At 33.3% G+C, this 26,424-nt stretch overlaps 1 protein-coding gene and 1 pseudogene across 4 annotated transcripts in view; both read right to left on the reverse strand.

Annotated features, from left to right (window-relative positions):
* CNTN5 (contactin 5) overlaps positions 1-26,424 on the reverse strand; it is a 1,096,099-nt gene that overhangs the window by 34,282 nt on the left and 1,035,393 nt on the right. For 3 of the 4 annotated variants that reach the window (XM_016134020.2, XM_016134019.2, XM_016134021.2), the window contains exons 20-22: positions 16,140-16,210; positions 13,984-14,218; positions 4,346-4,455 (exon numbers count right to left, since the gene is read on the reverse strand). In XM_016134020.2, the coding sequence (XP_015989506.2) occupies positions 4,346-4,455; positions 13,984-14,218; positions 16,140-16,210 (416 nt within the window). The remainder of the gene's footprint in view (positions 1-4,345; positions 4,456-13,983; positions 14,219-16,139; positions 16,211-26,424) is intronic. The other variant, XM_016134022.2, reaches the window with a different exon arrangement.
* On the reverse strand, positions 4,451-6,928 carry LOC107504651 (annotated as a pseudogene).

The following is a 26,424-nucleotide window of genomic DNA, read 5'->3' on the forward strand; positions in this document are numbered from 1 at the left end:
TCAGTCAGCAACTGCTGCCATATTTGCCTCTAAAACAGGTCCACTTTTCTCCTACTCTACTCTTAATACCTTTGTTTAAGTCACCATCATATCCTGTTTGGATTATTGCAATAATCTCCTAACTTCTACTACTGACCTTTTCCTCCCTTCCTCCTTTTATTCTTCACTTACTGTAGCCAGATAAATGTTTTTTAAAAATTTAAACCAGACATGGTCACTCTTCTCCTACAATTGCTCAGCGGCTTTCCATTGCATTTGAAATAAAATACAAATTCCTTCTATGATCTGCATATCCCCAGATAATCATGTCTCTGCCCATCTAACTCTCTGACTACTTTTAATTCCACTCACACCACTGCTCATCAAGGTCTCATTGATCCACTCACTTCCTTCTGTTCCTTAAAGGAACTTCTATATGTATTGTTATCTAAGTTTATTTTACTTATTTGTTTGTTTTTTAATTTGTCTTCTCCCATTAGAATACAATATTTATAAGAGCAGAACTTTTTCTATCCTATTCACACATTTCAAGTCAGGGAAAAAAAGAGAGGTGGCCCAAAACACCATCTCCACCATTTTCAAAATTGCACATAGTGTCTTTGTAGTAACTAGCTCATTCAGGCAATATAGGTAAAGCTGCAGTAATGGCTTGAAAAATTAAGACTTTTAGAACTGATATGATAAGGACATAAAATTTAAAACCAATCTCATTGGCTTTAGCAATCAAAAAATAACTTGTTTTATGGTCACCATGCTCAAAATTTAGTAACATTTAGTTGGGGAGATCTTTCACTAAGTGGGGGGAAAAAAGGATAAAAGAAAAAAGATAAGGAGATGATGAGAGCAGGAAATTTCAGGATGGGTAAGGTGAGGGGCAAAGGTAGAGTTCTCTTTAAAAGGGTAAAGAGAGAAGACAAGAGAGGGTTTGAGTGATGCCGATAAGTTTTACTTATATCACATGTATTTTTAAATCTATATGCAACTATACAGTTATGAGATAGTATTAATCAAAGTCGTATTTGCTGACTATACTTAAAATTATAGTTTATGTCACAGTTGGGCGCTGAATTATATAAAGTTTTAATTATTTTCTGATTATTAACATTCCCTTTAACAAGACACTGATTTTATTTGGTAACAAGAGGCCATATTTTAAAACTACGATTTATAATGTACTATAAAATAGCATAAACATCACTGTACCTTTGGATTTTGTGTTGTTCTAACATGTAAAAATAGTTGTCAGAATTTGTGATTTAATTTTTAAATGAAGTCATTGTAATTATTGCTCCAGAAATTGATTCATTCCTATTAATGAGCTATCCTTAAAAACAATCAATTTTGCTTGTGATAATTTGTCATTTTGAATGAAACAGATTTAGCAAAAACATTGCGCTCTAACACTCTTGTCACTATTGGGTGATCTTGACTGTGTTCTCTAGTCGAACCTTGAGCACCAGCATTCTATAAAAGCCCTCTCACCAAGATAAGCACATCCTCTGCTTTGCCGTATCCACTGGGCAATTTCATCTTTCTGATTTTCTTAGCAGTATTTGATTCAGTAGGTCACTCCACCTTAAAAGAATTCTTTCAGCTTCTGAATTTCTTTAGTGTCTCCCTTAGTTTCTTTGCCTAGACCCTCTTCCTTTCTTCAGTTCCAAATGGTGAGGCACCAGAGGGGTCAACTCTTAGACATTTTTTTTTTTTTATCAACATTCAGTAATCTCAGCCAGCACATGCATAATAACCATTTATATACTGATGATTCCTTGGAGTTATAGCTCTATCTCTAACCTTTTTCTTAACACAAGACCTACTTGACAGCTGTTTCTGAAAATAAAAAGGCTTCTAAAATTTAACATACCTAAACAAGAATCCTTGTTTTTCTTCCTTCTAAAACCTTCTCTTCTCTGAGTTTCTCATCTCTATAAATGAAATGTTATTCATCTGCTTTCTTGGGTCAAAAAGCTCTGGAATGATCTTTGATTCCTCTCTTTTTCATAGTCCACATCCAATTCATTATCAAATTCTGTCATATATGCAATTCAAAACATATCTTAAAAGGTCAATTTTTCATAAACTCCACTGCTACTGTCTCGTTTGAAAGCAACCTCAGTGTCACATTGCACCGACTGCTTCTTCACTGTTCTCCCTGAGGTCCCTTCTAGAGTACTCTACCTTCTGGGCTGAAAGAGGCTTTTAAATATGTGAGATCAGACACTTTCACTTTCTACCTTCTTGTCCAGTTTTACTTTTCTATACAGCATTTATCATCAACTGAAATTAAATCACACACTTATTTATTAGCTTTTTATTGCCTGCCTTCCCTTCCACAATATAAGCTTTATTTTGCTCATTGGTTTATCCCTAGCATTGTGGAATTAACAAATGAATGATTTATTTTTGGAAAGAGAAGAACTCTGCACAAACCTAAATCTTATATGATTTTTACAGGACCTCACAGAAGGCTGTTATTACACAGTGGGAATATGAACATCATGCTATTAGGGAAAGTAGAAAAAATGTTAAGGGTGACTGGCTGTGTGAGAGAAGCATCACTTTGAGATACAGGAGCCTGGATCCTCATTCTGCTGTACACCAGAATATACTCTGTGGCTTTCTAAAAGTATGCACACCAGATGTTCTGATCCAGAGGTCTAGGTGTGTCTCCACTATGTAGTTGTTTTAGGTTGGGTTCCTCAGAAGCAGAGCTTGAGACAGGAATTTGAGTGCATGTGATTTATTGTGATAGTGCCTGCGATTAAATCTGTAAGGAAGGCAGAAAAGGAGAATGGAAGAAGAAGAGGAAGTTGAACAAGAGTGTGGTACCAGGTAATCCAGCCTTGACCTGATGCACATGAAAAGGCTCTGCATCATACACTGAGTCATAAATGTGTTTCCCCCTGGAGGAAAGGGACAGTGTCAGTCAGAGTCAGTCTTTGGCTGTGGGTTGCCTGTTTGTGGGGGAGGTAACTCTTCAGGTAAGGCAGCACCCCTCAGTGGAGGGCAATTCTCCAGAGGGAAAGCTCAGAACCATTAGCATCTAACACAACAGCTGGGGGATGGTACACTGACTCAGTGAAAGAAAGCTGGGAAGGCCATTATCTCCTACATGGGTACTGAAAGGGAATGTTTTTAAAGCATAGATATTCATTCATTCAACCAGCAAACATTTATTATAGCTGTCATAGGCCCAGTACTACCAGTCCTCACTACCAGTCATTAGTGAACAAACTTGGTCCCAGCAGCATAGACAGAGAGAAAAAGGGATTTTAATAAAATAAACCTATAATCATGATAAGATACATACTGAATTATCTATTATCAAATAATGAATTGAAGCAACACCGTAGAAATAAATTCGTGCTTTTATATAGGTAATGGTTTCTTATGAATGGTCCTGACTGTAAAAGATTGTATAAACTCTTTATCACAGTAATTAATCATTGTCTAATGCTAGCTGTATATTAATCAAATAGATCTTAGGCATTATTTGAAAACTCAAATGGAATAAAGAAGTTTGTTTTTAGCCTGGAAATCATGTTGGTGGACAAGTCCTATACCTGATCACTGTTCAAAAATCAAGATGATTTTCTCTTAGTGGGAGTTGAAACAGAGGAAAAGTAAGAATTAAAAAGTTTAAAGGAAACTAAGATCTTAGGTTGGCTGCTAATTCTATTTTGTCTTTTATAAATTCCTCTCCTAATTCTCATCAATGACTATTGAAGACAAGAACAAAAGCTGTATGAAGAGAGGGAGTCTTGTTTTTGTGAAATACTTAAGTGCACAGATGGTTCACGATCCTGTAGTCCGTGCAGAGGCCAACATTTCATTGGTCAATGAGTTGTTAAAATAAAATGTTCACCGTTATAAGGCTGGAATAACTGTGTTTCAAAACAGCAAACTTAAGGGACAAAAAGTCATTTGAATATATAAGTTCAAGCAAATCTGAGTAGTATAGGAGACAAGATCTGCCAAGGACAGTATAGTAGAAAACCTGTCTTACCATTTAATTATGAGAGGGAAATACACAAGAAGATTTTTAACAGCCAGTAAATTGGACACCTGTAAATAGCCACCTGTAACTCTTGAAACAGGTCTATTTTCACCTCATTTTTTGAAAAAAAATTTTTGAATGGTGCCATGGAAACCGCTATGCTGAAAAATAAGCCAGCTAATGAGCAACATAATACACGTCAGTAAAATAGGATATTTCTTACTTTCTTTGCCACAGAGCAAAATTTCAAAGGAATATAATTCTGTTAAAATGTCACCAAATCATTTCTTTAGAAGAATGCAATGCCAGCAGAAACAACAAGGCTTATTTTCAATAATCTGTTCATACCTCAAATCCCTGTGGTCTTCCTAGACTCTCTTTAATATGTTTCCATGCAACAAGAATCTCTGACACAGACACACTTGTAGCCTTGACATCTGTGGGAGCGGCACTGGGTTCTGCATGAAGGAAAATGGAAATAATAAACTGTGTTGGTAACAAGTTATGTCTATCGAAGCATTGCACCTGAATTTGTCAGGTGTTACTTCTTTCTACCTTATTTTTGAAATGAAGTGCTGTGGTAGTTGTGAAAAAACACAAGATAAAAAGACGATCTTTTTAGATTTCTGCACTCGGGTCAAGTCTCATCAAAATCTTACATCGATGACAAATCTAGCAAGATAAGCCAAGATCTTTATCCTTAGATTAACTAGAACATTTCTGGAGAAATTAAATTGACTGACTTAAATTGCCTGCCAGGCTAGCGTAATCAGAAAAATGAACTAGGAGTCAAGCTTGGCTTTTTGTTTGTTGCTGCTGCTGTTATTTTTTTGCCTTAAAAGATCATATATTTATTTTCCTTTGGCCAAGTTGCTTCACCTTGTCCTAAGCCCCAGTTCCCTCATCTGTAATGTGGGCATAATAAGAGTACATAGCTCAGAGATTTTAAGGTTAGTTTTAATTGGAATACATATAAAATATTTAGCACAACACTTGATACTTAAAACATTCATTCACAAAATAGCACTTATTTTATTATTTTATTCTTTACCCTGTGCAGGCACAAATAGTCTAAATTTCATGAGTTTTTTCTTTCATTGTCCCAACCACAAAACTACATTTCCATGGTTGTATAAGAAACATGTTATGAATCATGATATTTAAAAGGCATGCATTGACTTTTAAGACAGGTGAAAATGAAAAGGAAAAGTCCCTGAAGGTTCCAGTGCTGTTGCTATGCTCGGTGACCTTTCTCACTATTTTTTTTTTTTCAAATATACCATGTCTGACTGGCATCCATCAAGAGCAGCACTTCATTTGAGGTCACACTCTAGGTGAGGAACAAAATATTTCCAGTTTTGACATCGCAGAATCATAAATACTGTGTCACAAACACACATTAAATAAAATGGCAGAATAAAGGCCATACATTAGTTCAAACAGTTCTGTACAAAGTCGGTTTAAAAACTCCTATCCCATAAAATTTAAGAGACTTTGATACTATCCCTACATCACTGGTAAGAGCTCAGATTAATCTGTTAAAAACGTGGTGTTTGTTTTTGTCTTTTTTAAAATGTGTGTGTGTTTTTTTTAAGATATAGGAAATCACATGGCAAAGATAGAGTTCTAAAAAAATTAAGTAATTATTAAAGATATTAAAGAAATTATAAGCATTTTTAAAAGATTTTTCTTTTTCCTTTTTTTCTTCATGCTATATTTATCTTTAATGAGGTAGAAAGACTTTTCCAATCATGTCACCTAGAGATCATGTCACCCACTGCTCTGTTTTGATGTCAGTCTCTTGTCTTTCTCTTCAGTAATGGTGAGGTGGATACTCTTTCCATGGGGAAGAAAAATCCATGGTTTGTTGCCTTTGCCTACCACAAAAATGTTGGAGAGCCAAGTGGCAAAGTTGTTGCCATTGGCATCTTTCACATGAACCAGATCAAAAGAGCCAGGAAGTCTCTGTCTGTTGGTAATCACACCAATTCCTCCCAAGTTATCACCTCTGGTCACCATACACAAGTTATCAGTGTCAAACTTGATGAAATCAATAATTTTTTCAGTCTCTAAACCAATATGAATGGTGTCATTCATATCTGATGAGGGCATCAGGGCAGTGGATGGTGTCAGCATCATGAGCCACCAGATGAGGGATTCCTTTTCTGCCTACAAAGATCTTTCTCACTTTGCACAACTTGTATTTGGCTTCTTCCGGTATAATATGAACAGCAAAGAGACATTTGGTATTATAGATCTGAAGGAAATTTTCTCTGGCCTTATCAATGTTGATGACATCCATAAAACCAGCAAGGGTAGGTTACGTCAGTCTGGACTTTGCCATCAATCTTGCATGCAGATCTTTTTTACTTCATCTCCTGTTAGGGCATACTTCAGTCTGTTCCTTAGGAGAATGATGAGAGGGAGACATTCTTTCACCTTGTGAGGACCGGTAGATGAATGAGGAGCAAACACAATTGTCAGTTTATGCAGCATCCAACGCTTTAGAGTTGCTATACGCTTCAGATGCTTCTTGGAATCAAGAACTGTGACTGCTTTGGGCATGGAAAGAGATTTTTTCCTTTTCTAATGAAAAGCAGTCACATATCTATCTGAAAAGCCTTAGTATAGTACTATTTGAGAAATGTCAATCAAAAACTACCTTGTTACTGTAAAAGAAGTCCACAAAAGGCTTTTAAAAGGTACGTTTGCACTGAGCAATGATTTTCTTTTGGTAAAGCTTTCATTAAGATCACATGCTATAATTGTGTTAATTCAAAGTGCTTTGGTAAATTCACATTAATCTTTACACAGAAGCTGACATTAATTCCTGCCATGGTATACATTGTACTTTCTCATTATGTTACTTTTTGAGTATCTTTCATTATTTTTTTTGCTCATGATTTCCCTCATTCCACTTTCTAACAACCAGATTAAAAAAAAAAAATCTGGGAAAAGCTTCTATTTTCTATTTTATTCTAGAATTCTGATCAGCAGGCTTGCAACAACAACAACAAATTTTCATTGTTATTTAAAAGGATTTAAAATTTTTAACTGTGCAAGTAAAGGAAAGGAAATGCTAATATTCTCAAGGTGTGTGCAACCTGATCTCCAGGATTTAGGATACGATTTACGTATTTCAAAGAGAGCCACACTTTGGGTAAATCTGCTATTTCAAAGCAGTTTTTCTTATCTTTTAAATTAATGCATTGCAAGGATTTGTGTGCCAAATGTCTCTTTCAGCTTTTAGATTATTGAAGCAATTACATCTTTGCCAAAGAAGATTGCAGGGGGATAAATAGTTTCAGAAGCACAAAATATGTGGTTGGGTGGCAGCCTTTCTCTTTCCAACTCCAGAGAAAGAAATTATTTCTCTAGCAACTTTCTGTAGCACTACACAAGTTTAAGTACTCAAATAGAAATAAAAGTTTTAAAAAGTAAAAAATATAGGTAAAAAAAGGAAGGGAAATATTGAGAAACCTATTTCCTAAACAAGCATCCTCATTTCTTTGAGAATTTTAAATCAGAGTCAGACCCAAGCTGATGTTTAATAGTTGCATTCTTGGGGGCTAAACATTACAGTTGCAGCAACTGAAGAGTCATTTTTTATTTGTTTTACCTTCTGGATATAAATAATATCAGCAATAGATGGTACAAATGATACCGAAATAATACCTAACTCAGAAATTTCAGCATGTAAAATAGAGATCTCAGTTTACTTCTAGAAATTTCAGTTTGTGCCATTTATAGCTGAGTGAACATTTTGTTGTGGATCAAAAAGTTTATAGACAAATATGTGATCACATTAAAGAATTATAAATTAATAAATTAAATTAATTAAGTAAATAGTAAAGAAAATAAATTTTTAATGTGCTTGAAAAAAATAGTTCATAGACAAGAATAAATAACTGGATCACAGAATATCCGGTTTGGATTAGAACTAGTTGTTCTATTTGGGTATCCTAATGTAAGTGAACTAGGAAGAATTTTACAAAGTCACTTGGATCATAGCTCACAAATAGATGACCAGTTGGTCTTCAGTAATGTTTTGTTTTCCCAAATAATGTATTAAATTAATTTATTCCAATGTTTCATATATAAATATAAAATTTTCTGGCTCTTTTAGGGAAAAAAAGGGCAATATCAAACCTGAATTCTTGGGTGTTGAGAATTAGTAGTTGGCCTCATTATTCAGGGTATATTCTTTTCAGTTTGCCAGAGTCCCTACTATTCCCTATTTTATCACAGTGGGACTACTTCACTTATTAATATTTTTTATCTGATCTCTGTAGGCTTTTGAGTCATGAACATTTGTTTTAAATTCATGTCCATTTTGCAGATAAAAATGTGACATATATAAAGGTTGATTTATCCAAACTCTTGTTCTGGCTCTGAAAGAGGCCTAAAAGAACCCAGGTGTCAAGTGCCCTTTCATCTGTTGTTTTCAAATGGGCACCAAATAAGTGGCAAGCTCATTCTCCATCCTTAGAGTCAGTTTTAGGACACAGAAGAGATTTTACAGGGAACATATATAGTTCATTTTCTTGCTGCCCAATTACTTCCAAATAACTGACAGAGGAATAAATGGAACAAGATTAAAAATAAAGAAACAAAAAAAGACGAACAAAATAGATAAGGGGAACAACCGAAAGTGATAATTGTCATTTTTTTGAAGATTTGATATGTGCCACACCTTATTCAAAATTTCTTGTCTGTGTTACTCTTCCAACACCCTACTATCACTATCACTATTTTTAGATGAGAAAATTGAGGGGCAGAGAGGATAAGCAACTTGCCCATGGTCACACTGCTGCCAGCGGGTAGAAAGAGAATTCGAACAAGGTAGTCAGGTCCAGACCACCAAGCTATTATGGTTCTGTGCACATATCTGTGTTATACACACATGGTGCTTTTTCCCTTTGCTATTGTTCTCTTTTCTTCTTGCCCCTCCACTCCTGACTTTTCTCAAGAATATTGATGTTGGGATCTTCACGTGGGCTCTCTACTCTAAGTTTTTCCAGAAAAACTAGACCCCCATGGTCTATTTAATCCACCTCAAGCTTCCTATTAACTCCTTTTATTCCTATTTCATGGAATTTTTGATAAACATGAGCTACAGCTGCACTGCTCCTCATAGATCTTTTCATATTGAGGCATCTCTAAAACTCCCCTGATCTGTAAATCACAGGATGTTTTCTGCCATTCTCACTTCTGTCTATTATACTCGGGTAATTTGCTGAAAATTCAGGAATCTATTTCTGAGATTGCATGAGTTACGTCATAGACTCAAAGACTTAAAAAGCGATCTCTCTCTCTCTCTCTCTCTCTCTCACACACACACACACACACACACACACACACCACACACACACACACATACACACTTATGATGATATAATCAGGGCATGGCCAACTCTTTCAAACTTAACATATGAAACGGACAGGCTGATTGATAGATTTCAGTTTCTATTAGATTAAAAATCTGAACAGCATTACTACATTGATGAATTTAGATGATACATTTGTATTAAGTGACCCAGCAGCTGTAGTTCTCCAAGTAATATGGGGGGATGTGCTTGTAATATTGATTATACATTTGACTTCCCAGGAGGGGTGGGCAACAGCATTAATCAAAGGAGAGTTTAATAAACTCCTTGAGAGAAGGGTTATGGATTCATTATTTAAAAATTCAGTAAAGATAGCTATAGTTGAACTTTTATAGGCACTAATCCAAATGGATCATCTGGCAAGGACAGGAAATTATTTCTGTATTTCACAACTAATATGCCAATTTATTAATTTTCAAGTTCACATAAATCCCACTGAGATCAGTTTTAGTTAAGAACTGATCTGAAGAATAACATCTCATGAATGTTGGGTTTTAATTTGAGCTGTGGTAGCTGCATTAGTAAGAATATAATTGCATATTATTTTCTGCAAACAAGGAGAAAACAAGTTTTTTTGGTTTTAACAAAAATAAAGGCAGCACATTTTTTTTTACATATAAAAGCCAGAAAAACTAGAAAAGGCTAAAGCACATCACATATAAACAATTCTTTCAATCTGTAATTAATCTATATTGAATTTTCTCTATTTTTATGTTAGATTTAACTGAATGTTCAGGTTCTCTCCCTTTTCAAAGCTATAGTAACAACAGCTAAGTGGAAAATGGAGTTTGACTATTTCTAGAAACGCATAAGTGAAAAAATCAAACACATTTGATTTTTTGTCTTAAAAAAAACAATTTATCACTTCTACCGTGCATTTTAAAATGATGTTGAAACTCTGCTATACTTTAAAAAATTAGGATTGTTCCCCAAATGAGGGTATTGTATAGGATTATATCATACTCTAGATATCTGAAGTCAAATCAGGGTTAGAATGCACATAATTCTTGCTTGGTTTAAAGAGTATAGATTATTGATACATCTTCAGGGTGGATAGAAGTCTTAGCAGGAAAAATATTTCTCCTTCCAGGTTTATGTCAAATGCTGCTTGGCACTGACAGATCAGTCAGGGTACTCCTATTGTGAAACTCCTGGAAGGTTTCAAAGGCTCAAGGGTATTAACAGAAGAACCATTTGAAATTTTTCTGGAGGTATTCTAGTGCAAGAGTCAACCTCAGAAGATTAAGAGTCAAAGTCATTTCCCAAGCGATTTACCAAGTCTCAATATTTATAAATGATTAGTCCTTTTAATAACATCACATTCAAGGTTTTCCCTGTAAAAATGCAATTCTCATTTGCATTTCAATAGAATTTCTTGAGAGGAAAAGAAAAGGATGGAGGGTACAGGGAATGCACATGAGCACTTATGGAACTGTGCTCTGGATGTGAATGCTATTGATCATCAATGTGCCAGTGGAAAATGTGTTGAGAACTAGTATGGTAAGGTGTGTCTTGAAGTTGTGCTCTGTATTTTACTCCAATCAACATAAATTTTGTTGGCTGAATTTAATACAGCATCTAGAACATGTTTTTTCCTGACTTGGTGTACATTCTACACATGTATCAAGTATTCTTGATATGAAGAAGAACTACGCCCATAAACAGAAATGGAAAGCCAGTCTCACTCCTCTTGTTCTTCACATAAATTCATCTAAAATATGGAGGAATTTTGAGGTGAACTAGGTTAACAGAAAAACAAAGACGCAGAATTAATCTTATGGACAAGAAACAGTCTCGATCAAGTCAGTTGAGCTTTAGGCAAGAGTGTGATGAAGGTACACTGTGAATCTCTATGAACATCCACTGTCACACAAGAGAGGAATCTGAACTGGCATGAGTACAATATATTATCTTATAAATCTATTGCAAGTCTTGACTCTTTTTAAAAATGGTTCAACTTGACAATATTTTTACTTCTTTTCAAGTAAAGCAATTCATCAAATGACTAAAGGGGGTGTTGATTTCCTTCTTTTTATTATATAACAACAGCAGATCAATTATTACTGCCTATTTTGGGACAATTAAAATTTTAATGAATATTTTAGAATGTAGAATAAATTAACAAAATTTTAGTTTTAGATTTGTAATAGCTTCTGGAGATTTTTCAGTTCGAGACTTTCATGTTAAAATGGAGGAAGGTAAGAGAGACATGGATAAACTTCTTGGGGCCATATAGTTAGTGTGAGTAAATTGAACTCAAGCTTTACTGACTCCAGGAAAATGCTCTTCCTTTCTATTGTGCTGACTTTCTTAGTTGACATAACTTAATGATGCTAAAATTTTACTCATATTTACACACAAAGTTCCGATTAGTAAATTTAATCAGTGAACAAATGCCAAATATATGTTTGGATTTTATTGTCAGAAAAAAGGCAGACTCTATCCAGATTTAATTTGCCTGATATTTTCCATATTCTAGTTTATTAAAATAAGTGAAGCGTTACTATGAAATATTTTACAGCAACAACCTCAGTGTCTTTGAAAAAAATATGCATATTTCCTATCTTGCTTGAAAGGGAAATCTCCAAAGGCAAGCCATTTCAAGTTTAAGGAAACAGTATAAACAACCCATGGCAGCTGCTATAATTTAATTTCAAAGCAAAGGTTGACACGGAAAGTACAAATCTGTATTTTCTTAAAGGCAGCATGGTGTTACCATACAGAGCATGTTCACAAATCCCTCCAATTCATCTCATGTAACCTTTGGGGTTATGTGCTTGATGATTAGGTTGAAGAAATTTTAAAGCAACAAGAATATGTAATCCCTGAATAAAAAATGTACTTCAAAATAGATTTTTAGAGTAACAAGTAATAAAAATTATTATATACAATAATAGATTAATAAAATATTATTATTATATACATTCCTGATGAGACAGTATTGGGTGGTAGTTAAAAGCATGAGTTTTGGAGTCATACACATTCAGTTTCAAATCCCAGTTGTCACTTACTACAGTTGCTTACAACTTTGTCACTTACTGGGGTCAATTTGAATATGTTATTTAACGTCTCTGAGCTTCAGTTTTTGAAAGCTAGTTTGGGGCCTGAGATTCCTACTTGGATTTCGTTGTCAGAAATATGGTACAACTAATATGGTACATCGACTATATCCGAAAACACCTCGGAAACTTGAGATAAGTGCATCGGTATCTCTTCGGAACATCTATGATTCCTTGTTATTACTTAATTCTTCACTTTCCTGGTCATTATTATGCTAGGATAAACTTCCCGCTTCTGCTTCAAAATCCGGCTGTATGTTATAAAAATACAAGTCAGCTTGTATTGAAAAAATACATCTTATATAAATCTGACACCTTTGTGGTTCAATGTTCAAAAGGCCTTATTTATTTCCCCCCATAAACTCATAGTACCAAAAGATTAATAATTCTCCTCTTTTAAGTCACACATTTGAGAACAAAGGAAGTAAAAGTGTTAGCTTATAAAGACCATAAGTATATGGAAGGTCAAATGAATGCTGTCTTCGGTAGAACATTTTCTCAGTCATTTGTCAAATTTAGGGAATGTAAAGTATTTTTTTTTTTTAATTTGTAGGTCCAGTTGAAATTCTGCACTCGAATAGAAGGAATAAGAAGAAAAGGAGTACAATCTAGCGTGCTTTTTTTTTTACTCAGAAAATTGGGTTTTTGTTGTAAAACTTGACAGAGTCCAGGATTTTTATCTAGGAAGATGAGTTTGCACTTCAGGACTCTCAAGGATTTAATGATTACACTACCTGGGTTTAATTCTCAATTACAAGCTGTATAACTTTTGACGAGTTCTTAACTTTTCTGAAATTTAATTGTTTTTTCTCTACACAGGGAATAATAAGGCCTATTAGATAACATTGTCGAGGATTTAAAGATGTCATGGTTGAAAACCTTTCAACAGAGTCCTGTCCAACATAGTTAATACTGTAGTACTATGTATGGCATTAGATGGGTACTAGACATGCAGGGTGCTCACTTCATAAGTTATATAAATGTCTAATCACTATGCTGTACACCTGAAACTAATATAATATTGCATGCCAAGTGTAATTGAAAATAAATAAATAAGAATAAAAAAGAAACCCTGTCTGATAATTTCTTTGTCAGTACAATGTTATATGTAGGAAGTTAGTAATAAATATTTATTAGTCACATAAATGAAGGGTTCATTTAGATTTATTTTACATAAATTTAAATGTGTCAGTTAAAATATAAAATTATCTAAGTTTTAAACCATCAGTTAAATGTCCATTCAGGGAACAGAATAAAATACAGCTATTATTAATATCGTTGTTATCAAGGGAAAGTATTTGCCATATGTCATTAAGGAGTGAAAAACATAAAGCAACACATATAAAATGATCAATTTTTTAAACTAAAAATTTCAAAAAAATTTTGGAAAAATATATCTAAAAAATGTGTAGTTCTACAGTGAGTTTTATCTCCTTTTTGGTGTGATCTATATTTCTTAATATTTGTACAATAATGTCTCATTTATATAACAATAAAATATTAAAATACTATATAAAATAATAAGGATAAAGAAACTGACCTCCTTCAGCTGAACATATGACCACTATTTGACTGAAAGGTCCATCCCCTTTATTGTTGTAAACGCCAACCTTCACTTCAAAGGGAGTAAGAGGAGGTACACTTTCATCTCGATAAATGAATTTTGAAGCTTCGGAGGATGTCACCATTTTTTCCTTCCAGCCACGTGTTCCATTGGGCCTGAAAGCCACAATATAGCCAAAGCCTTCCCCATTCTGAAATTCTTCAGATACTGGCTAAAGAAGAAAATGTAATTAATTATCAGCATGACTAGAGAAAAGGATACTGAAATCTTTATACTATATTAAAACCCAACAGTACATAATCATTTGGCAGTTGTTGGAAATTTAAAAGGATGAAAAATTAAACGATATCAGTTGGTATTTAAGAAAAATATCAAGAGTACTGCAAATTCTTGAAGTGAAACAAATTCTCTTTAATTAGCCATGTATATGAAATGAAGGTCCTTGGATTCCACATTAGAATTTAACATGTTGAGGAAAACTGATCTGGTGGTTGGTAAATTCTTGCTCTGCAGAGTCCTTTGCACAGAAAATCTAGGAGACGTTAATGTAAGACCTTTCTTCTAGTATTTTTTTCAATTGCTTTTTTTCTATATGCTTAACATATGAAAAAAAAAATAGAATATAGTATTTGTTCAAGAACCTTCCTGTACTGTATAGTTTACATTTAAATTTGTTTATTGGTTATCAATTGCGCATTATAAAAAGGAGTACTCGTCAGTCAATGAAGTAGTTACTAGCCACTGCCTAGCACAATGCTTGATAAATTATACTCAATAAATACTTGTTACAATTTTTTTCTTTGAATTTTGATTTCAGGAAAAACTGTTTTGAGTGGTGTAAAAGAGACAAAGAATATTAAACCAAAGTAGTATAGACTGAATTTTATATCTTTTCTTCCAAAAATAAAATTCATGTGATAAATTCCTGTCAATATGACGGTAATAGAAGATGAGCCTTTGGTAGGTGAATTGGTTATAAAGGCAGAGTGTCCTTTTAAAAAAGACTCCAGAGAGCTCTCTGGCCTCTCTGGCACATGAGGACACAGTGAGAAAATGGCTGTCTGTGAACCAGGAAAAAGGCCCTCACCAGACTGTGGTCTGCTGGTGCCTTGATCTTAGACTTCCAGCCTCCAGAACCGTAAGAAATTAATTTCTGTCATTTAGAAGCCACTCAGACCATGAAATTTTGTTAGAGCTATCTGAGCTAAGACACAAAACTGATAGAGAGGTTGATCTCAGTGTAGTTCAGGTATTGGGAAGTTAATACCTCTGAGGAAATCAAAACAAGACAAAAAGTTCTGTGGAAGAACAAGGGAATGGATATGACTGGATGGAGGATATACTCATGGAAAATTTCTCAATGGAAAAAAGAGTTTTTCTGTACATCTTAGAGACAACCAGGAATGTGTTTGTTTTTTTCTAGCAGACACTTCCATTTCCATTCCATTTCCATATTCTAGGGCACAGTTTTGTGAGCTACATAGCTATGTTGAATAAGATACTTTATCATCAAAAAAGAAAAGTGGCTTGATGAAAAACAAATGTACTTTTCAGATGAAACTTTGGAGATCATATAGTGAGAAAGACAAAAGAATTTAAGTTTTGTCAATGTCCCAATTCTACTTCTTATTAGGGAAGATATTTAAACTGTGTCTCAGTTTCATAATTTTTAAAATAAGAAAAATTATCCCCACTAATAGGATTGTTGTATGGGATAAATGAGATAACCTAGGCCTGAGGCCACAAATTCAGTGGTGATTAATTTCCTTCCTCCCTAATGGTTTCAGCTTCCAAACAAGTCAAGGGTACTACTTGTGAAATAATTAAATTTCAAATAAGCCAAATAAATATCTGAAGTAATATATGAGAAGATGTGTTTTAATTATTTAAACTTTACCCTGAGATAGCCTGTATGACATGAAGGCAAACCACAGATTGGGGGAAAAGTCAACTAGGTCCTGGTATGAAAATGAGAAAGGTATATAAGTTTGCGAAACGCATGTTCAAAGTGTTTCTTAACCTAATTTAAATAGAATTACTCAGTCTCTCTGTACCAAATACAAACACTAGATATATAGCCTTACTGTCTAAGGAATCAACAAGTTATGACATCTGAGTACAGGCTTTCTTACCTCCCAGGCAATGACTAACTCATGCCTTCTTCCACTTCTTCCACTTACATTGGTGGGTGCTGTCTTTGGAACTGTGGATAAAAATGGGCACAGAATGAATAATAAACAGATGTGTAATTTAACTGTCCCTACAATAACATATCATAACATCTTCAAGTTAAGTTAAATCCTGAAATAAACAAATGAAAGTTTGTTCAAAGTTACAGTGATAATATTCAACATGAAAACAAAATGTTTGTGACAGATACCCTGTTTTCAAATCTATGTAAAAGAGTAACATATATTTGTCATTGCCACATACTGCATCCCCAAGAGGACCACATACTAGTCCTCTTGTAAATGCTCTGTGGTAATAGGTCTAAATTATAATTAACACTACAGTTAAGGACATCTACTAATAGTTGGTTAAAATTTATCCTATGAGTTTTCTCCTTTTTTCTAATGATGTGCCTCTTTTCTGTGATTTCAGGGCTTGTAGACTGCCTGGAAAATCCGCATTGTTTTATGAGCACCCCCTAGGAAGATCTAGTTTTAAGAAATCTTAGCAACACTTCCACGGAGTGATAACACATTTAAATGAATCAACATAAAAAAAAAATCTATCAAGAATGAATTTCTCTGTAAACTGTAAAATATATAAGTACCCAAGGCAACTTTTTCAAATAAATAACTACTAAAAGAATAAATGTGTCAAAGAAATAAATTTTCCTTTCACTACACGAAACCACAAAATCTGCCGTCAAAAGAGAACATTTTCAAATGAAGAACTGTTAAATGAAGAAAGCTATTAAAATAAATCATTTTCCAGGCTATGAGCCTGCATTAGCAATTTTACACTTCAGCGTTGGGTTTATCTCTCAGGATATAGTTTTTAAACAATATTGATATACTCATAAACAATAAATTCATTCCATATATTACTCACCTGGATGAAAGGCTATTAATTACTGGTAGATAGTCACACAGTATTTTATATACCAGAAAACTGTATATGGAATTTATACTCAACTAGAAAGAAAAAAAAAAATTCTCCTTGGACCAGGGAAGTGGAAAAGTCTGTGACTAGATAATTGGCTCCACTAAAATAAATAAACTTTATTCATTAGAGTCCAAACTTCAGTGTCTTTGGGCACTTTCCTCCATGAATGACTGTTGTCTTATGCATGCACATGAAGGACATGCTCAACAGCAGCTACCGATCTTCCTCTTTTCACAGTTAAATATATACCAAAGTTTACTCCTACGTAGAGTTCACACTCATGAATTCCCCCAGAATTACTTGGACTTGGATACCTCTTTGTCTCTTATTCAAGACATCACAAGGAATTCTACTGAGAATAAAAAAATGATAGTATAACATCAATAACTGTGAATATGTCCTATTTATATAAAATGTAAACAAATAATTTATTAATTTGATTTTTTTTGTTGGTAGTCATATTTACTGCTACATGTAACAACTTGTGACATATCAGTGTGTCTTGACACCATGTCTCCAAACCACTGTTATGTAGTACTAATTCTAAATTCATTTATAGTATAGTATGAGTAAAGCACCCAGGAGGGGAGCTGGTTTAACTTTACGTATGAAAGGGTAGGGATATAAAGTTTTAAACATTCCCTCAGTAGTTAATCTCAGAGTTCTGAATATTTTGACCATCAATGCATGGCCAAATAAATAGTGGAAACAAGTTAATTTGTTAATATTATGCCATTATGGCTTCTCCAAGTACCATTTGTTTGTTTTTAAAAAAGTGTACCCTGCACCCACTCCCCCACTCCTGCCCCAACATGGTTCACATTAATCTCTGACTAGTAATAGCTAAATAACATGACAGGTAATATCTAGCAGAGACACCTACTTTGTCTATTACATTAGAATAATTAAGTTTATACCTTAGATTTAGGACTTTAAATCCTCTTCTTTGAGGACATCATCCTGAATTTTGGATCATGGATTTTGTGAAAACACTAGGCCCTAAAGATGCTTTTCTATTTTATTCAGCCCTCAAACATCATCTAAAAAGAGAATGGTTGGAATCTCTAGATGAGATTTGTAGAGTAGGCTACAGGCTCTCTAGTGGGCAACTCTTGAAACTCATTTAAAAGATAATTAATAGAACGAAATACAAGAGACTATTTAAAGTTGAAACCTTTCTTCTGAAACTTGGCAGTGTTGTTCCACAGTCCATTAATGATTTTATTTTTTTAGAAAACATATTTAAATTTCTTAAAAGTTTTAACTTTTTGAATAAAAAAATTAAAAAGAAACGTGAAGATTTGATGAAAATTTCTACTTTGAGGAAAAAAGAAAGCAAAGAAAGACTTTCTATGATTTGATTTGTTTCTATGATGATTATACACAAACGACCCAGATTGCATAAAGTTCTTTTTATTATTTAAAATCAGTCTTTGAGATTTTTCTACTGCTGCTAATTTCTTTTCAAGAGAATATATCCCATATTCAACTTAATATAAAGAAACAAGATCCTCCTTTTATCACACTACTTCCAATTTTAATGTACAATAAATGACACAAAGAGAAACATTATAGCTCATTGTGTTTTAATAGTATATGTGTATAAACATCAATTATTCTTAAATAAAAAAGCTTAATAGATATAATAGGAATAACTAGTAGAAAACTTAAGGCTTTAAAGACATGAGAACAACCTAAGTGTCCGACAACTAATGATTGACTATAGAAAATGTGGCATAAAATATTAGTTATAAAAAAGAAGAAAATCTTTCCATTGGGACAACATGAATGCACCCTGAGGTAATCATATTAAATAAAATAAGTGAGACAAAGAAAGACAAATACTGTATAATCTCACTTATATGTGGAATCTAAAGGAATTGAACTCATAGAAACTGAACAGATTGGTGGTTGCCAGAGGCAGGGTGTGGGGATACAAGAAATGAGTGAAAGTGGTCAGAAGGTACAAACTTCCAGTTATAAGATAAATAAATCATGGAGATGTAATGCACAGCATGGCAAATGTAGTTAGCAATACTACTGTATTGTATATTTGAAAATTGCTAAGAAAGTAGATTTAAAAGTTCTCATGATAAGAAAAAATGTAACCAAGATGACAGATGTTAACTAAACTTATTATGGTAATTTCACAATATATAAATATATCAAATTATTATGTTGTACATCTTAAACTAATACAATGTCATATGCCAATTATATATCAATAAAACTATAAAAACAAACAAAAAAAGAAAACTTAAGGCTTTAATAATGGCAGATCAGGAATTATGTTTTGTTGTCAGGAGCACAACATGTGTTATAAGTACTTTAATTCTAATTGGTTTAAATTTCCTAATTACATGCAGATGATCCATGCTCATTCATTTACTTTTTAAGTTGATGGCACACAGTTATTATCTTTGCAGTAATGCTCTGGAGTCCACTAATTTTAATTATATTCTTTTATTTATAAAACAACATATTTATGATAGGAATTTAACTTAATTTTTCAGAGCCCTTCTGGCATAAAAGTTCTATAATTCTTGTTAGAAACATAAAATTAAAAAATTAATATAGTCAAATGTCTAATAAATTCTTTTGCTGAGTTCAGAGAAATATACATTTATTTAAAAACCAAATATATTTTCCATGTAATAAATGAGAACCCAATTTAGAATTAAGTAGCTAGATGTTTTTCTCCCAGTCATCTACTGATAAATGTCCTGAGCGTATTAGCTCAGAGAACCAAATTTACATGCATGGGTAACAGTTTAAACTCTGATTCTCCTGAATTTCTTTCTGAACAATGCTCTTCCATGAACAGATAATATAATTAATACTTTTCCCACAAGCTGTAAATGCTTAGCTGTCTTACTTAATGCCTTATCTGGCATGTTGAAATATAGGCTATTGTTTCTCTTCACCTTATACATTGGAAATATTGTTCTAAAAACTCAGAATGACCAAAATACAGTGTACTACCTTATTTTAAACATGCATGAATTTAAGTATGAATCTCAAAGAACTCTAAGCATAATAGTTTTAGCAAATTTAGTCACACTAACAACATGCTTTAATTAACATTCAAATTAATTAATTTAATTAATGAAGCAAAAAATACAGGATGAAATAATTTGCCAATCTATCTTTTTTTCCTAAAATATTTCTAATATCTATTACAGTAGATGTTAATATGGCTCATTAAATAATACAGCTTTATTAGAGACCTAGGGGAAGCCACATAGTTTAGGAGCTTAATAGTAATTCAGTCATTGGTTTGGAAAAGAGTTACAGATGAATAGAAAGAAGGAAGGAAGTTGTTTATATAGTAAAGGTGGGAGTTTAGAGAGAAATTTAAAAAACATTTTTTCCCATCCGAATTGAAGTACACAACACATCAATAATATACAGTTAATTATCATTTAAGCTCATTTTATAGAGAGAGTTAAATTTGAAGAGTTTCCAAGATAAAAAATACCAATGATGTTTCCTAAACAGTTCAAATAATGCTTTTATTCTTATCAATAGGAGAGAGAAAATGTATACACAAATGGTAAATGTGTTCTTGTGGGAGTGAGAAAAATTCTAACTGGTTGGCTGAAAATATTTAACCTCTTTGCTTTTCAGTGGCCTCATGCAGATAATAACAGTACCTACATTTTAAGGTTATTTTTGTAATTATTTACCACAGTACCTGAAACTATAATTTATACATATTATATAATGTTATTATACATTTAGATTAGAAAAAGAGAAAATGATGAAGTCTTCTATGGTAAACACTAAAAGTTCAGCATGAGTCTGGTCAAATGTGATTTTTTAAAATTTCTTTTTTATTTTCAATTATAGTTGACATTCAATATTATAGTAGTTTCAGGTGTATAGCCCAAAGGTTAGATAGTTATATAACTTGTGAAGTGATCTTCCCATAATTCTAGTACTCTCCGACACCATACATAGTTGTTACAATATTATTGACTATATACTCCATGCTGTAATTTACATCCCAGTAACTATTTTATGACTGCTGATGTGTATTTATTAAAAATCCCTCAGTCTCACTCCCATCTGGCGACCATCAGTTTGTTTTCTGTATCTATGAACTTGTTTTTGTTTTGCTTGTTCATTTATTTTGTTTTTTAGATTCCACATATAGGTGAAATTGTATAGTATTTGTCTTTCTCTGTCTGACTTATTTCACTTAGCATAATACCTTCTAGGTCTATCCAGGTTGTCGCAAATGATAAGATTTCTTTTTTTTTTTATGCCTGAGTAATATTCCATTGTATATATGTACTACATATTCTTTGTCCAATTGTCTATTGTTAGGCACTTAGGTTGCTTCCATATCTTGGCTATTGTAAATAATGCTGTAATGAACATAGGATGCACATATCTTTTTAAATCGGTATTTTGGATTTCTCTGGATAAATACCCAGAAGTGGAATTTCTGGGTCATATGCAATTCTAGTTTTAATTTTTTAAGGAATCTCCATATTGTTTTCCATAGCAGCTACACTAATTTGTAATCCCACCAACAATAAACGATGGTTCCATTTCTATATATCCTTGCCAACACTTGTTTTTTTGTTGATTGATGATAGCCATTCTCACAGGTGTGAGGTGACATCTCATTGTGGTTTTAATTTGCATTTCTCTGATGATTAGTGACCTTGAGCATCTTTTCATATGCCTATTGGCCATCTGTCTGTTACCTTTGGAGAAATGTCTATTCAGGACTTCTGTCTATTTTTAAATTGGATTGTCTTTTTGTTGTTAAGTTGTATAAATTTTATATATTGTGGATATTAACCCCTTACTGGATGTATCATTGGTGCATAGCTTCTCCCATTCAGTAGGTTGTTCTTTCATTTTGTTGATGGTTTCCTATGCTGTAGTTATCTTTGGAAACCTTTATAATACTGTTTTGATAGTCCCATGGGAATGGAACTATGCTTTCAATTTTGGTTTAGCTGGTTTTAATTTGGAAATTAAGGAACATACCATTTTTGGTTTGCAAAAGAGGTTACTAAGATATTTTAGGAAATGTAAGACTTCTCAGATTTATGAAACTTTTCATGAATGACGTCAAGAGCAAAGAGGTGAGTATATGCAACAAATGGTGTTTACCAACTCATATTCTCTTAACTTTATTTATACCAGTCTATAAGGAAGTAGAAGCAGAGGATGGGTAAAATAATCTTTAAATGAAATTTGTTGACACATATGGTAAAAAGAGAAGAAGGAAAAAAAAGAGAAAGAAGCTGGGAGGGAGACACTTGGGAGGCACCATCTTTTGTGTAAGGTCTGGGTTAGAATTTTAGCTCTGTCACTTCTTAGGTGAACTTGTGCAAATTTTTAAATCTCTCTAATTCTTTTTCTGAATTGTAAAATAAAGATAAACACTCCTTGTTTTAGAGAGTTAATATGAGAATTAAATGATAGAATGAAGGGCAAATGCTTAGCACAGGGCCTAGAACATGGTTTGTGATTTATGAATGGTGTATGGTATTATGGGGATGAGGAAGTTAGAAAAAAGTCTAATTTGAGTGTGTCACATTTATTACTGGGTTGATAATCTCTTATTGTCCATTTATCTTGCACGCTTAAATCGTCTACTGTTCTGTCACTTTGTTATTTATTAGATAAAGACATACCTAACAATTAGTCAGGTTTCTGTTAAAAAAACATTTAAAAATAATTTACCATCTTTGCTTGCAAAATGCCTCTGAAACTGAAGATCTATTTCTTGTATATATTTTGCAGAAAATACTTGCCCAAACCAAAGTGGTCTCATGATTTGAAAGTACTGTTTGCTAAATGAGCCATAGTGTTATCTCCTTTTTTCCTAATTATTGATATTTGGTTTTAGAGTTCTCTTGCTTGCCATGACTTTTCCCCTATCTTAATGTTACTAAGAACCATTTCTTTAATATAATTAAATTACTCAACGGGTTGAAGAAAGCTATAATGTTCATTTAATAATATTTTCTTTTAGAATTTCCCAATTATTTCAGCTGCATGATTTATACTTTCTATGTATTTTCTTAGAAATAGACCAGAAAGACCTTGAAATACCGCATAGCCTTATGCCTTTTCTCTGCACACACTAGTGCTTGGCAACTATAGTTTTAATTTCTTCCTATAAATAATTCTGCCTGAGTCCATTTGGTCTGACCTTCAAAGCTCCATTGAAAGCCATTTACAAGGCAAATCCACACATCCCCAGAAAAATTTAATTCAATCCTCTAATATTACAATAATATTTTATTGTGTTCTTTCCATAACTTTTGAAGTCAACAACATTTTCTAAGTAATTATCATGAACAAGAACTGTGAAGATACGAATGAAGTAAGATCCTTTAAGAAAAAGGAAGATAATGTACAACTAAAGAAATTATGAAATTGTAGTAGAAAGTTAAATACGTTTTTTTTCTGGACTTGGATTGAGCTACATATAACCTTGGATGTTAAAGTGAGGTGGGCTAGACAAAACCACAGAATTGGTACGAAATAGAGAAATAAAATTTCATGACCCCTTCCCATTACCCCTCACCAGCTCATATATAAAGAATTTTAGCACAAGAAATATTTTGAAAGAAGGCTGTCAACTTAGAAGATGGATGGGCTGCGGCATCTCCCTCTACCACTATTCATCAATAGAAGGGAAGTGGGACTGTTATTTCCCTCTCAAGCTAAGTGAGAAGAGAAGCAAAGTAACTGCTACAAAGAGTACAGTTGCTTACTCTTCACATACTTGCTGGATGCCATTGAGCCTGAGAGTTTTGTACAATGACCCAGCCCCACACAATGCTACTAGAAGAGAGTCAAATAGTTTTTTAGAACACTCTGTATTTCTAGAGTTTGGCAGGAAAGAAATGTGAAATGATTACTGTGGGCCAGTCGACACAATGAGAGGTGGGCTTAAAAAGGCCTGTTAGAATCATACCCAGTCAGGCTGCCTGTTAGACTAGGATAGAAAAGTCATCAAAGAACCCAATTCTCCCTCTAAGAGAAAGAAAGATGTGGACAAATGCCATCACATGGAGCACTCAACACCTATATGAGAACCATAAGTTGTACCACCTAACTAGATTTCCTCTTCTTTTTGCCTGTCTCAGAAAGTGCCCAGAGTAGCAGTTTGAAGGTGGGGGAAGGAAGTGAAAAGAAGAAAAAAAAGATGGATCAATATCCCTGGATCAAGCCTTTGCTGGGATGGAGGGAGAAAAACAAGAAGTTGGAAGTGAGATTAAAGTTTTTATTTACATGAAATTTTTTTAATACCTGAGAATGAGACTGCCCTAGTACCTAAACCTGCCTTGGATATAGTTGAGGCTAAAGCCAGAGATTAGATGTATCATATTGGAGAGTAGTGGTGAGAGAAAAAGAAAACTATTTTATACTTAAATTCTAGAGTTCAGGCTGTTTAGTAAACTAGTTATATAACTATGATATAGTACAGAAAGTAGTAATGCTAGGAAAGATTTTCATCTGTTTGTCTAATTGATACTCATATTTACCTGGCTGAGCATTAATCTCTTAAATGTAAAAAAAATTTTTCCTTTTTGGACAATTATGTGTGTGACATTTTCCATTTTGGTGTCAAAAGAGAATGGTAGGACAGAATATAGTGTACTAAACAACTGGAAAACTATTTGAATGTGGAACAAATTTTTCAAAACATAGTCTTTCATTTGACACTTCTTTTTCTCTGCTCCTTTTGTCTTATCTATGCTATAAGAAGCAAAGAAAATGTCCACACGTTGGGGCACTACTGCAATCCACTTATAGACTGAGGCCTGGCTAGATAAGAAAAGCAGCATGTGAAGGCCATACGTGGAGGGTAAGGGAGATTTAGAGAAGAGGCATGGTCTTTATTATGCACCACACTCTGAAAGGTTCTCTTGATTGCCAAGCCCTTCAGATGGGTTGAGCAGCAGGGCCTGATGACACACAGTCTACAGCAGAGACTTCTTAGTAGGAGATCATTTTGGAGGATCTAGTTGCAAGCCAAGAGAATGGATGGCCTAATTATATCCACAAACATATATTTAACCTGAAAATGTTTCTTCAATATGAAAAAAGCAACTAAGGCATGATTACCATGGTTTAAATTTCCACTTGATAAATAACTCAATAGAATGAATGATAATGATAATAATAATGATAATAATAAAAATAATAATAAATGGCTACTATTAGGCATTTACCATGTGTCAGGCACAATGCTAGGCTCTCTGCATGTATTATCTTATTTAATACAGTCTTCCAAAGGAGAAAGTAGTTATATTACCTCATTTTATAAGTAGGAAAATTGAGCCTTGAAAAATATATGTTTTACCTATGTTCACTATCAGTAAGCGGCAGAGAAGAACATTAACAAAATCCACCTAACTCCAAAACTCAAACTCTTAAGTACAGATAGAAGATAGAAACACACACACACACACACACACACACACACACACACACACACATGCACGCATGCACGCACACATGCACACACATATATATATAATAATTTGAAATAAAGTAACCACAAATATTGAGATTTATACCAAGAGCACTGGTAATAAAACATTTTATACTGAGAAGACTGAACCTTTCTAAATTACAGGTTACATCACTAATTTCTCTTCTTTTCATTTATCATTTACAATTACTGTTCTAAATATATAACTTATAGAATATTAACGTTTAAGGGATGTATTCACTTTTACATTTTTTTCCATTTCTACCATAGCATATATTTCAGATTAATCTCCTAAAGTGTGATTTTCTCTCACCATGTTTTTAAATGACAGAGAAAGCATTTCTATTACATAACTAAAATTTATATGTCATTTTGATAATGTAACACAGTACCAGAATTAAACACAGGCACACAGGCATATTTACATCTATCTATCTATTTATCTATCATCTATCATCTAACTATAATTTATAATAAAATTGTACTGGAAATAAACATAAATGTACATTAAAGTAAAAAAACATATATTTGTATTACTATTTTGACACCTTACTAATAAAAAGTCAGACTGAACCAATTTACCTTATATTTATTGACTACTAACAATGTTTCAATGACTCGAAAATTCTAAATATATTTTAGAAGAAATTGCAAGAAATATTAACTTTTTGGTGTGTAGGAAAGGTAAAAATGCTTTATTAAAGCTGCTTTTGGATTTAGAATAGTTTAGTAAATAAGAGAATTTTATAGAGACATAAAACTTTCAACTTAATATCCTGAATGTGAGACCTTCCTAAGCAGCAACTCCGCCTGTTTTCAAAGTTTATTTGGTC

Source organism: Rousettus aegyptiacus, unplaced genomic scaffold (genome assembly GCF_014176215.1).
Source record: "Rousettus aegyptiacus isolate mRouAeg1 unplaced genomic scaffold, mRouAeg1.p scaffold_m13_p_5, whole genome shotgun sequence".
Classification (NCBI taxonomy): domain Eukaryota; kingdom Metazoa; phylum Chordata; class Mammalia; order Chiroptera; family Pteropodidae; genus Rousettus; species Rousettus aegyptiacus.